Source organism: Rhinolophus hipposideros (assembly GCF_964194185.1).
Source record: "Rhinolophus hipposideros genome assembly, chromosome: 2".
Taxonomy (NCBI): domain Eukaryota; kingdom Metazoa; phylum Chordata; class Mammalia; order Chiroptera; family Rhinolophidae; genus Rhinolophus; species Rhinolophus hipposideros.
This window is the reverse complement of record NC_138048.1, coordinates 97,821,899-97,836,676: the sequence shown is the minus strand read 5'-3', so window position 1 is coordinate 97,836,676 and position 14,778 is coordinate 97,821,899. Positions and strand designations below refer to the sequence as shown.

At 36.9% G+C, this 14,778-nt stretch overlaps 1 protein-coding gene across 8 annotated transcripts in view; it reads left to right on the top strand.

Annotated features, from left to right (window-relative positions):
• The window catches only part of GRIK1 (glutamate ionotropic receptor kainate type subunit 1), a 356,592-nt gene that overhangs the window by 250,049 nt on the left and 91,765 nt on the right, over positions 1-14,778 (top strand). For all 8 annotated transcript variants that reach the window (XM_081071073.1, XM_081071071.1, XM_081071077.1 and 5 more), the window contains exons 6-7: positions 2,009-2,182; positions 13,712-13,855. In XM_081071073.1, coding sequence (XP_080927199.1) covers positions 2,009-2,182; positions 13,712-13,855 — 318 coding nt within the window. The remainder of the gene's footprint in view (positions 1-2,008; positions 2,183-13,711; positions 13,856-14,778) is intronic.

The window sequence follows — 14,778 nt, the reverse complement described above, 5'->3', positions numbered from 1 at the left end:
CAGAAGTTCCTGAAATAACATTTCTCTTTCCATGGTCTTCCCTCCATTGTTGACATCCTGATTAGGTCCTCTGTCAGAACGGTCAAGTGGAACCTGGAAAATGTCTTACCCTCCTCACAAATACAGCCCTTCCCCTGTATCATAAACATCTGGGTTTTACTCAAGGTGAAATGACCATTTTCTATCATCCCCAAATGTACACACCCCTAAGAGCCAATTTTGTTTAAATCTGAGAAAGAATATGAACAATGAAGCCAAAGAAAGCTGGTCTTCCATGAAGACCCTGGAGGAATGAACAAGTTATCCTCATACTTTCAGTTTCCTTATCCTCCATCACAAGGGGATGGTGAAAATCAGACTTTAGACTTTCTACATTCTTCATTGTATAGAAACCTCAATTTGTAGGCCAACCTAATTTGCATGTGTTTAGTGTATTCATTTTAGCATATTACATTTATGTGCTGTTTAATCCATGAGAGATTCAATAGACATTATGGAAGTTTCTGTCAGACCTCCCGTGGCTTGAGTAACTTTCCTTCTTTTCACTGAGTGTGCTAAAGGTATCATTCATTTCAGTGTTTTATTCTTTAAATTTGCTTCTTTAAGCAATTTTTTTTTGTTTTGTTTCATCTGAATTCTGCCCTGCTTTGCTTTTATATTCTTACCATTCTTACCCATGAGTATTAACAAAACTTAAAGAAAAAGGAAAGTTACTTAATGCAAGGGAAAAAATATGTAACATTTTAAGTACAGATCTGATCTCTTGTAGTTCTACCATCTAATCCAAAGTTATCTGGGGAAAGGGTGATGGTGTAGGAAAGAGTTCTTGTAGTTCTACCATCTAATCCAAAGTTCTCTGGGGAAAGAGTGGTGGTGTAGAAAAGAATTATTCAAAAGGATACATTTGTATGCATCTTCTGCAAATCCTGGAATGCTTCTGAAGCTACTTCTCTTTTATAACCACTATCCTCATGGCTAATGTCCTCTCTTGTCATGTACTTTCATAAGCCAGTCACGTACATTGTTAGAAAAGTTTTATGGAAGGCCTTTTTTCCTGTTAAATGTTATTTTGAAAGTTTGGTTTATACTTAAATGTGTTATATATTTTTAATCATATATTTCAGAGTCTAACCTTTTCATATAAGAAAAGCTGAAGTGGTCACATTAAGTCTCTTTTAAATGTGATTCAACTTAGAAACTTCTGGTTGACACTCAGCCTCATCTGTAATGGAAAACACTGGCATGGGCTAAACTCTTTTTCCTGAAACGTTGCCAGAAAGGGAACAAGTGCTACTGTTAAGATACATCCACACAATCGTATGCTCCAGTTTCTTCCCTGAAGAGAATCTTTTGGTTTTTATTCTGAGCTTGTATCCAGGGAGCATTGTTCATGCCTCATTGTATGGGATATGGGTTATTTTCAGCGAGTCAGGGGATGGTATTATTTCCTGCTAGGCATGACCTTTCTGTCAAATGCATATGCGATTTCCAAATTCCCTTTCCTTTGAAAGACCTGAGGCAGCAAGGTGTGATGAAGAACGGTGGTACTGCCACTAACAAGTGGATCGTTTGGGGGTCATTCACATCACCACTCGCAATCTCAGTTTCCCTATTTATAAAATAAAAGCATTGAACCAAATGGACACAAAGATCCCTTCCAATTCCCCAGTGACTATATCCTAAGAATTCTCTAGCTTCTCAGAATGTCATATCCTGTGCCCAAGGACATGCTAATTACTGGCACCCGAATTCCTCTTCTTGGTTTATCCAAATTCTGACAGTATTGCCAAAAATGGATGACTGTAAAAACTGCTTACTACCTCAGAGTTTCTCAGGCTCCATGCAAATGAAAACTAATGGGAAATATACTCATATAGAAACAATGTGATAATGACTGCCATTTTTGCTTTAATCTATTGGTTGCTTCTGCAATCATTAATTCCTTTTTTCATACAAATCACTGAAAACATTAACTCTTTCCACTTTTATCATTTTGACTACTGCACAGGACTTATTTGCTTTAGATCTGGAACTCTATAGGTACAGTGGCGTAAACATGACTGGGTTTCGGCTGCTGAATATTGATAACCCTCATGTGTCATCCATCATCGAAAAGTGGTCCATGGAGAGATTGCAGGCCCCTCCCAGGCCCGAGACTGGACTTTTGGATGGCATGATGACAGTAAGTAGTTTTAAAATGAAACTTGAGAGAACATTTGAATTCTGTAGGAGTTAGGTTAAACATCTCCTATGCCTTCTACAGTGTGAGAAAAAGTATTATAACCTGTGCCCTAACTTGGATGAGGGAGAAAAAGGAGTAAGCTTTTTAGGTATTTTGAAAGACTATGCATGCTACATCAAAAACTGCTATTTTCAGCTTTCTGACTGTACTCATCTCAGATGAAAAAAATGTTAAGAGTAGCCAACACTGCCAACTACACGGAAACAAAGCAAGGGCAAGTGAAGAGAGTTTTACCTCTGGGAATGTGGCCTTAACAAGGAGGGAGGGAAAGAGGAGGAACAAGCTGCCTATAAACATCGTGCAAAACTGGCTTGCTGTCCCCACTTCTGCCACATTTCAGCAAGAGGAAGTAGATGCAGATCAATGCCAGATTTATGTACAATTGCTGCATTCACACTCTTCTGTCCTGAATATGCAGAAGCACACCTTTGCAGATATTGACAGGGCTTCACACCAGCCATATGTCGTTCTTGAAACAGATGCCAAGCCCGCCTCCTGACAAGGGAGAGGTTCTCTGTTGAACACATAAATTGCAGACTACTTCATCAAGAGTTTCTCACTAACATCATTTGTCTTTTGTTGTCAAATGCACCTACCCTCGGTGTATTTCTCTAATGAAACTCCCTGTGTGATGAAGAAAATAGCAGGACATTTTTTTGTAGAAAGCTTTCTATGTAGGAACCATGTCATCTAAGGGAAAAGATATTGGGACTGCAGGCAGGTAATAGCATTTTAAATTGGCATAGTATTTCATTCTCTGTTCCCATCATCGGAAGAAGTACTCTTGCTTTTAAGACGCAATTTACTGATAACCGAAAGGTATCACCTCACAGAGACATGAACTTGCTTTTTTTTCCTTTTTCCACTTTCTTATGAGGAATAAATTAAAAGAAGAAATAAATAAATGAATGAAGTAGTTCTGAATGTTACCATGTTCATGGTCCCTGACTGTTTTTCAAACCTGAAATAACTCTTAAAATATACAGTTATATAAGAAATGACAATGGAATGCACTTTGCTACAAATGATTCTTGGGGTGAATTGAAACATTGCTTTGAATAAGAAAAAGTAGAGGATATCCAGGGAAATGCTAGACTTCTGAAAGGGAGAGAGAAGAAAGAGAGAGAGAGTGAGAGAGAGAGAGAGAGAGAGAGAGAGAGAGAGAGAGAGGAGATGAGAGAGAGAGAGGTGGTAATAGTATGCTATTTTCTTCTCTTCTTGGTTGTTAGTTTTCTCTTCTCTTGGATTTGTAATTCCAATGAGTTTCAAAATCCTCTGCCTACCCCCAACTCCCTGAAGATTTCTGATTTCTATCACAGGATGACACTTAAAATAATTACTATCTGCACTTAGTATGTACTACTAAAAGAGTTAGTTTGGAGCGGTTAACGCAGGTGTGGATTTATGCCAAAGATAAAATATCCATCACAAGTATGGCTTAATTTACCAAGTATGGTGGATTACATACACAAGTATGGCTTAAAATAAACCATATGTTGTGTCCAGTTACACTGAGCTGACAGAAGAGTTTGTGTATGTTTACTAAGATGAGGAAAACTGTTGAATGAGAGAGACTGAGCCATACAATTCACACTGGAACCAAATTGAACATGAGGTGCTGATGCTTCCCAAGACTGATGACAGTGGCCTGGGCAAATGGCAGTCCTGTGGGCGGGAAGTATGGCAGAGCCAAGTCCCAGTAGATAGAAGAGGTCCCATTCTGCCTAGAGTTTATTACTATCATCTCACCTAAGAAAGGGGTTTACAGGCTCTGTTATTATTGTTATTATTATAAACCATAAAAAGGAAAATGGGGGTTTATCAGAACAGAAGATGGTGGCTTACCAGGGTGCTATAAAAGTGGGTACAGTAGCTATGTCAGGTCATGTCAATACTACTCCAGAGAAATGGTAGACACGCTAGAAGGTCCTTCAGATATAGCTTAGAAATTGATTTCTGTGAAGAATATTGGTCCTTATTTATCCAAAGAGGCCCTTTTACAGTTCAGTGTTTCCTTTCTGTTCCTAGTAGAGGCAGCTAAGGGAATGTACAAACAGAATCACAGAAAATTTAATGGGCAAGTATAAGGGCATTCGATGGACTAATTAGTGAGTCAAGAGAGCACACCCCAACATTCTACTCCAGAACAGTGAAATACACATTCTTTTCAAGTGCACGTAGAACATTTACATATGACAAACACACACCTAACATCATACTCAATAGTGAAAAGAAGAAATATTTTTCTCTGAGATCAGGGACAAGGCAAGAACTCCCACTCATACCACTCATATTTGACATAGTATTGGAAGTCCTAGCCACTGCAATCAGACAAGAAAAGAAAATACAAGACATCCAAATTGGAAAGGAAGAAGTAAAACTGGCATTATTTGCTTATGACATGATCTTATATCTATAAAGTCCTAAAAAAATTCATCAAAAAAAAACTACTAGAGCAAATAAATTCAGTAAAGTTGCAGGATAAAAAAGCATAATCAGAAATCTATTGCATTTTCATAAACTATAACAAACTATCAGAAGAAGAAATGAAGAAGACAATTCCATTTACAACTGCATCAGAAAGAATAAAATACCTATGAATAAATTTAACTGAGGAGAGATTTCTGGTCAAGATGGTGGAGGAGGTAAATGCTGTAGTCCTCTCAGGATTACGTCATAAACTAAACCACAGAACAACTATCATTGAGTATCACCTAAAAGTCTAGCTGAACTAAAGCCCTATGACCATGGACATATAGAAGAAGCTACCTTGAGACTCCTAGGCAGGGCAGAGACATGGAATGAGCTGGTTCCACACCCATGTATGACCATTAAAAATTGGGAGATATATCTCAGCTGCAGATATCCCTCCCACCCCCACCCCGAGGAGTCAGAGGTCCCAGTCCCTCCCCAGCCCAGGGTTTCAGTGCTGAAAACATAAATCCCCATAACTTCTGGCTGTGAAAACCAGCAGAGATTGTAGCTGGCCAGAGGAATTGGCAGGACATATTCAAAGTGATGAAAGAAGTTGAAGAAGACACAAATAAATGGAAGGATATATCATGTTCATGGATTTGAAGAATTAATATCATTAAAATGTTCATACTACCCAACGCAATCTTTAGATTCAATGCAATTCCTATCAAAATACCAATGGCATTTTTCATAGAACTATAACAAATAATCCTAAATTTTATATGGAACCACAAAAGACCCTGAATAGACAAAGCAACCTTGAGAAAGAAGAACTAAGTTGGAGGTATCATGCTCCCTGATTTCAAACTATTCTACAAAGATGCAGTAATCAAAATAGCATGACACTGGCATCAAAATAGACACATAGGTCAATGGAACAGTATAGGGAGCCCAGAAATAAACCCATGCTTATATAGTCAATTAATCTATGGCAAAGAAACCGAGAATACACAATGGAAAAAAAAAAAAAAAAACAGTCTCTTCAATAAATGATGTTGGGAAAGCTGAACAAATACATGCAAAAAAAATGAAATTAGAGCACTCTTTTATATCATCTACAGAAATAAACTCAAAATGGATTAAAGACTTAAATGTAGAACCTGAAACTGTAAAATTCCTTGAAGAATATAGTCAGTAAACACTTTGATATCATTCTTAGCAATATTTTTTTTTCATTTATCTCTTTGGGTACAGGCAACAAAAGTGAAAAAATAAACAAATGGGACTTCATCAAACCTCAAATATTTTGCATGGCAAATGTATCCATCAACAAAACATAAAGGCAACCTACTGAATGGGAGAAGATATTTGCTAATGATATACCCAATAAGGAGTTAATATCCAAAATATATAAAGAATTCATATAACTCAACAGTAAAAAAAAAAAAAAAATCCAATTAAAAAATGGGCAGAGATTCTCAATAGACATTTCTCTAAAGAAGACATACAGATGGCCAATAGACACATTAAAAGATGCTCAACATCACTAATTATCAAGGAAATGCAAATCAAAATCATATGGAGATAGTATCTTATACCTGTCAGGATAGCTATTACCAATAAATCAACAAATAACAAATGCTGGCAAGAATGTGGAGAAAAGGGAACTCTGATGCCACTGTTATTAAGGTTGTAAACTAGTGCAGCTATGTAACATAGTTAACTAGTGCAGCATAGTTTACTAGTGTAAACTATGGAAAACAGCATGGAGTTTCCTTAAAAAATTAAAAAATAGAACTACCATAAGACCCAGAAATTCAACTTCTGGGTATTTATCTAAAGAGAACAAAACACTATTTACAAAAGATGTATGCACTCCTATGTTCATTACAGCATTGTTTACAATAGCCAAGATATGGAAGCAACATAGATGTCCATCAATAGAGGAATGGATAAAGAAGATGTGGCATATATATACATGTATACACATTTCACTTAGCATAATACTCTCTAGGTCCATTCAAGTTGTTGCAAATGGCAAGATTTCATATATATGTATATATGTATATATATAATATATATGTATATATGTATATATGTATATATACATATACACATTAATATGTATATATAACATACATATACATATTTATATGTATATATGTATACATAATATATATATATATATATATGAAATCTTGCCATTTGCAACAACATGAATGGAACTAGAGAGTATTATGCTAAGTGAAATGAGTCAAGCAGAGAAAGAAAAATACTGTATGAATTTACTTACATGTAAAATCTGAAAGAAAACAACAAATGAACAAACAAAATGAAACAAAAAAAACTCATAGATTCAGAGAACAAACTGATGGTTGCCAGAGAGGAGGTAAGTGGGGGGCATGGGTATGAAAGGGGCAAGGGATTAAGCAGTGCATATTTCTAGTTATAAAATAAGCCACAGAGATGTAATGTACAGCATAGGGAAGATAGTCAATAATATTGTAAAACTATGCACAGTGACAGATAGTTACTAGATTTACTCATATTGTGATTAGTTCATAAGGTATATAAATGGTGAATCACTAAGTTTTACACCTGAAACTAATATAACATGTCAACTATAATTTAAAAATTTTTAAATAAAAAAGAAGTATTTCATGGGGAACAAAAATTTCTTTGGACTATGTACTGTTGACATCAACATTATTTTACATATTAACTTACTTATTCATTTTACAAATATGTATTATATACTTACAGTTAGAACTTAAAAAACATAAATATATGATATCTAATAAATTATGTAGGTGAACAAAAAAATAATGCCCACCTCCCCCCACCAAAAAAGAAAACAACAAGAGATCAACTCACCCCATGGGTGACTGGGCCCAGTGTTAACAAGTTTTTGTTCTCAAGTTGCCTCTGTATTCAAATCTTTCTTCTCTACCTTAAAAGTAAACCCCCCTGCAGTTTCAATTCCACTAGGTCTATATATCTCAGGTACTGCATTTCATTCATTCTTGTGTCTCTAGCATTTGTTGCCCCCCATTGCCTAGAACCTTCTTCTATTCAAATTTGCTCAAATGCTACTTCAGCGGAGAGGCTTTCTGGAACCCACTACATAATAAATAGTACTCCCCTCCCTTTTAGTCTCTCTCCCCTAACCCGTTTTCCTTTTCTTCCTATCCCTTCCTAGACCCAATGTGTTATATTTTGATTTGTTTGTTCAGCATCTCTCCCACCCCACAAGAATATAAACTCCATGAGGACAGAGACTGTCCTTTCTGTGCTCTGCTCTATCCCCAGGCCTAGAAAAGGCCTGGTACAAAGCAAGCCTTCAGTAAATATGTATTTAACAAAGGAATTACTGTACCAAGTGAAGACAAATTGAGCTTCTCCTGAGACTCGGGATGTTAAATGAGAAATATTCAGATAGCCCTGAAATAGTTTCATAAAAGTTTAAAGAGAGTTCCTATAAATAAGAGGCATGATTAGTGAAGACAGAGATTAATCTAAAGTAATAATATTATTTTTAAAAATTTCCACAGACTAATCACTATTAAAATTTAATGTCATTACTGTAATAAAATTGCATTCTCTAAAATTCTCTGTATGATCCTACTATTGTCCCAGGGGAATTTCCCTGCAGCCCTTTACAGTCATATTTTTGTGTGTGCCACATGCATATACAGATACCCATATGAATATATAATTAATATAGGATTTTTTAAAAATTGAAAACCCATGTGTTTTTTAATTCCCATCTACTTATCTATTTTCCCCTTTAATATTTGTAACTATTAAGCATTTAATAAAACTTCATGCACTAAAAATATCTTCAAATAATAGTATATATGTCATAATACATCCAAATCTGAAAATAAGAAGTCATGTCCAAGTTCAAAAATTTTGTCTCTAGACTTAAAAAAAAACCATGGATTTAAAGAAAAAATACTGACTTTAAAATTAGGGTGAAAAATGAGTTAATTAAGAAAATAGTTACTGAGTCAATGGAGTTCAAAAATAGTGAAACTCATTATTTAAAAACATCTTGAGATTAGAAAGAGTGTTTTATCAACCAAACTGTTAATTAACTTAGTAGAAGTTTAGAGTGACTTTATAAAATCTACTTCATTCCTTCATTCCTTTTCACTAGATTTAAATTTTTCTCACCCCTTGGCTTTTGGACAGACTGGGATAATGAAGTGGCCCATTCTCAGATGGCTTTTTCTCTGATTGTGACCCCAAATTGTGTATGATTCAATACTGCATAAGAGTCATGGAAACAACACAAAATTCATCTGTCATCTGTCTTCCCAGTTCTTCCAATGCATTCAAATATGAAGTTGTCAGTAGCCTTATCTTACACGTGAGCACTTCCTATAATCCTGACACATAGAGAAAACATCTTTGAGTGTTCACCTTGAGAGTCCACTTCTACTCCTCTGACGAAAGGCAGTAGGCAGTGGGATTCAGTGGACCTTTCAGGATAAGGAAAACCTAGTTTTAAGTCCTGGCTATGTCCCCTGAATAACTAAATGACCTGAGTATGTTATTTAGCCTCTCTGATCCAGCTTGCTCATCTGCAAATCTATATAATAATACTTTACAGTGTTACTCTGCAAATTAAATTAGCTAAGACTCTAGGACATAGAATGGAATTTTCTTGATGGTACCTGCTGTTTTGCCAATGTGTAGTCAACAAAAAAGAAGAAAATAAAAAGACATTTTGAAATACCGAGACAGATTTCATTTGTTTACAAGAGACACATTCTTTGGCTTGTGCTTGTAGATGAAGATGGCCCCTTACCAAGGACCCGTGTGACCTTTTATGACCAGTGGGATCACACAGGAGTGTTTTCTAACTCCGCATATAGTCCTCTTTTCCCAATTCCTTGTTCTCTCTCAAAAGCTTTGTGACAGGTCTCACTAAACCTGGGGAAGCTGCTGCCCTAATTGTTGAATTTCTAGATTGTGAGTACGCGGTTCTATCTTTGCTACTTCCCCAACCTGTTTCCAAATCCCAATTTGCTTGTGGGTTGCTGTTTCCTACTTCCAGGTACTCAGGAAATTCACTGTCTCTCCCACCACTTTGGCACCCTCAGCAACATCCAAGCCCACAAGCTTGCACTTTCTGGTAGGGTTGCTATAGGCAACACAGCAGCTCTCCCACCCTTATCAGAATCCTCATCACTTCTATGAGGCACATATCAGGAGAGAAACTAGCTAATTCGTACTAAGAAGCAAATTACTGTTAGTCTGTGCTATAGGTGGGATCTTTGGATTTTAATAAGGGAAACTGCTAATACCAAGGCAGAGAGGAAGTTCAGGAAATGAGGGGAGGGGTGTTATCTGGGAGCAGATCCCTCCTAGAAAACTACCTTTCTATCCACATCAGGTTAGTGAATGTTTCCAAATCTGGAGAAAAGATGATAAATCTATATTTTTTTGTCTATTTGTTCTCCAAAGACTAGGTCTTCCTTCAGCACCCTGATCTCCTCTAGTTTTTTTTTTCTGACAGTTACAGCAAAATGTGGGGACTCTATAAAGCCATATTATGTTGTTAATCGTCATCCCTAAGGTGACGGAGCGTCTCATTGGTTTGTACTGGGAGTCTCCAAGACCACATTCAGGTCTGATGATTGGCTAGAAGGATTCATAGAAGTCACAAAGCTGTTATACTCAGTTATAGGTTATTACAGCAAAAGGATATAGATTGAATTCAGCAAAGGAAAAAGTCACAAAGGACAAAGTCCAGGAGATATCATGCATGAGCTTGTAGTGGTTCATTCCCAGGATAGTTGCATTGGCAGAGCTTCATTCTCTCAGCAACATGTATGAAGTGTTGCCAACCAGGGAAGCTCACCCAAGCCTTGGTGTCCAGGAAATTTATTGGGGGTCAGTCACGTAGGCATTGGGCACCCACATAGCTGACCTTAGTTAGTCAGTCTCCAGTCATTCTACGGGCCAAGCTGATACCGCATGGCATGGGGCCCCAGGCGAACAAAAATAGGCATTCTCCATAAATCACATTGGTAGCATATAAATTAGCTGGCATTACCCAAGACCCCAGGGGTACAAAGACACTAGGATCAGGTGGAATATTCCCACAGTTTAGAGGTTATCTCCCAGAAACCAAAGGCCAGTCCTTTCTTTGGCATGTGCAGCGTTTAACCATCTCAAACCCTCTGAGTTAACCTTGTTTGCACATTCGTAATAACCAAAATACTGTGCATGGAAGAGAAGCACACTTTTAATATGCTTATTTCATGATCCATGTTGAGGTAAAAAAGATTCCCTTAGGGACACTGAGCAATGTGGTTTCACCCAGGCTTTCAGTGTAAATAAAATGTGAATGTAAACACATTTGGAGAAATAAAATTTGAAACACAGGCCAATTTCTTTTACATTTACCTAAAATGACTTCAGCGTTGCTGTGCGGTAAAGCAGGCCTCCAGCACAAAACTGAAAGGGGGCAGAAATTCAGCGGTAGTTTATAGTGCTATAAAACAGTAAACATCTCCTCCATCTAAGAAAACATTATATGACATGGGAAAGCATCATTTCAGAATAAATTGGTTTCTTCTTTCTACTTGAAAAGCACAGATCAGGCCTCTAGTTTTGAACCATGTTATTACCCAGTCCAGTGCAGAGGCAGCCTTAACAAAGAAAGTCAAAATACTTTCTTAATTAAGTTTATGGAAAAGTTAGATCGTTGGAATTCCTCTCCTCACACTTCGCTATCAAATCAATCACTCAGCCACATAGTGAATACACATACAAATTTATTTAAAAAGTATATTCCACCACTGAAAAGATCCCGGTTCCCACAGCTTGGTGGCTAGTGCATGAGCTCTGAAACTGGTGTTTTCATCCTGAGATGGAATCCTCACTCCTTTAGTTATGTCCTACATCTTCACACCTCAATTTCCCTCTCTGTAAAATGGGGACAATACCTATTTCAAAGGTTTAACTTTAGTAGTGAAGGTGATAATGCATGTAAAACACTTATAGTGCCTGGTGTGTAGTAAATTGTCAATGACTATTGACCATCATTGAGCTACTATTATAATTTGAAAATTATCAGACAAATAGCTTAGAGACAGCTCAGCTTTGCAGCTGAGAACACGAACACTAACACTAATTTCCTAGGTTTGAATCTTGGCTTTCCCACCACCAGTTTGAGGACATCATTTAACCTTGCTGATTTTCCATCCACAAAGGAATGAAGGTTATGGTGAAGATGCAATGTTTGCAAAGTATTTAGAAAAGCACCTGACATATAACAAGTGCTCGATAAATATCAGCTATTATAATTGATTGCATTTTAAAAACTCATTCTGCCAGTAGACTACTATCCCTCAATTAAATCAAATAAGTATAGCAGAGTGGAGTGATGAAGAACATGCGTGTTAGAATCAGACAGCCGTGGGTTCAAGCCTTGGCCGTACAGCTAATTAGCTGAATGGTCTTGGACTGGTCACTTGTTTTCCCTAAGCCTCAATTTTTTTATCTACCAAGTGGATTATATCAGCCTTGAATTGAAATGATCAAAATGTTTGTAAGCTTTATCTATCACCACTATCAATCTAATTTCGATATGTCAATCAGATAAGGATGAGTAAAACGATGTATCATAGAAATGCATCCTAAAATCTTGGGATTATACAGTTCTCACAAAAGTATATTTTAAGGCATAAAATAACATTAATTCTTTCAGCAAAAATTTTGTTAAAATCTTTTCAATGCCAGGAACTATACTAGCCATTAAAGGATGGAGTCGAACAGTTTCTACCAAGAAACTTACATTCTTATTGTGAAACAGATATAAAAACAAATGACATCTATTTGTATATAAATAGTATATACAAAATAGGCAATGACAACGATTGTACAGGATAATAATGATTGAAAGTAGAGATATTCTCTAGACTCAAGAGACTGATAGCATGCAAGGTATAGTAATCCTTAACCTTTCCAGCTCTATCAAGACATGCTCAATACCTGCGTAGTAAATATTGAATGAATCACCTGATTTGAGAAAATCATGTAATTATCTTTATTCTATAACCTGGATTCTTGGTTGAACTCTACCAGTTATTGACTATATATATGACCTTACCCAAATCAATATACTGTCTGGAGGTCAGTTTTCCTACATAGTGAACAGTTTTTATCTATCTGTTCTGCCTATTTTGTGAGAGTGTTGAGAATTTCAAATGAGCTAGTATATTTGAAGTTGTTAAAAAAGCACTCAAGTAAAATGTGAAGGCATTATAAGATTGTATCCTTAAAGAAACCACAGGGCAGTATATTTTATAAAATGCTAGAAGTAGTATGTAAAATTTTATACATAAGAGAAATGTCATGAAGAAGGGAAAACTGAGATGCCCAGCCCCCATAAGGAATGACTACTTACAATATCTATCAGGAAAGCAAATGCTGAAAAACACACACATATTCTGAGGAAGTTACACATGTCTGCTCTTCAGAGGGTTTCCCCAAATCTCCTGTTCAATTTAATTCCATGACTACAATCTTCTTAACTCTGGTAAATGGAAGTGACCAACACAACTATACCTATCTGGAAACTAGTTAGTTTTACTTCTAGCAGTTTCTTTCCATCAAATATAAACAAGTAAAGAGACTGAAAATAGGTATAAATACCAGAAATAAAATCTGATATTGAACATCAGTAGCTTTTAACTCAATATAGTTGATCTTAACACCATGCTTTAACATAGAAGACACTCCAAAATTATTTGTTCTCTGAATCAAGTCTTTTGTGGCTGACCTGAGTTGCTTTTTTTTTTTTTTTTTTTTTTTTAAGAACTAAAACAAAGCAGAACCATGACTCCAATTTACTCTGGAGTATGAGGTATTATTTTAGAGAGAAACAGTTATTGGAGAATGAAAACTGTTCAGCTGGAGAATAAAATGACTGTTGAGATCAAACAAATTGGGGATAAGGAAGCAGGCAGAGTGATTCCACAAGTAAAGGAAGGTAAGTAAAGGTGGAATTGAAAATGTGGTGTGTGTTTTTCTCGACAGACTGAAGCAGCTCTGATGTATGACGCTGTGTATATGGTGGCCATTGCCTCTCACCGTGCTTCCCAGCTGACCGTCAGCTCCCTCCAGTGCCATCGACACAAACCATGGCGCCTTGGACCCAGATTTATGAAATTGATTAAAGAGGCAAGTGCTGCTCACTTACAGCCCCATTCTTTCTTTCCCTTAGCACTGTTTGACTTGTCCATTACGTGTGGTCCTCTCCATATGGCTCTGTTGGTATGATGTCTACAAGGAAGGAGGAGCCATCTTCAACCAGATTAGGATTTAATGGGTAAAACCTTGTCTAGAACTACCAGAAATTTTCCAGTGTGCTGCTGAGAAGTTTAAAGAAGCTACGAGATCATAACATTCATCCTCCTTCATTTCAACTATGGCCTCCCCTGCTGCTGGGCCTCCCTCCACACATGTTTATAGAGTTCATAGGTGTTTATTCCATAGCCTGTTGCATCAAGGAGTGGGTGGTCCATCACTGAAGGGAACCAGAGACAGTTCCTACTTTGTGAGCTCATAATCCAGTGGTCTACTAAGTATTGGGTTGTACAGAATTGAACAGAAGGAACTCTTTGTCCTAATAATATTCTGATTATTGTGCCATTTATCAGCTAACTGGAAAAGTTCAGTTCCATTGAAAACCGAAGTATTTAGCAAGAGGACAGGGTATTTGGGGGAAGTATTTAGCAAGAGGACAGGGTATTTGGGGGAGGAGAATTCTTCACTATTGCCCTGAGATCCTGGACTATTCCTGACCCTTTCCTTTTCTTTAAGAGGATTTGACTTCCCTTCACAAGACCCTGTTTTAAGATCTCAAAACTTTTTAAGGATATATAGCCTTGGATTATCTTTGACCACAACACACGCCTCAGGGTGTATCTGGACTTGACAGGGTGAAATAAGACACTTGGGAGTGGTCAGGCCTGACTGAGTATACACTGCACTCTGTGAGGCTGCTCTAATGTTTTCTCTATGGGATACAGAGATTTACATCTCATGTGAACAGTATCTTTATTCCTCTCTGTACTGCAGAAGGTTGGGGTGAGACAAAGCCA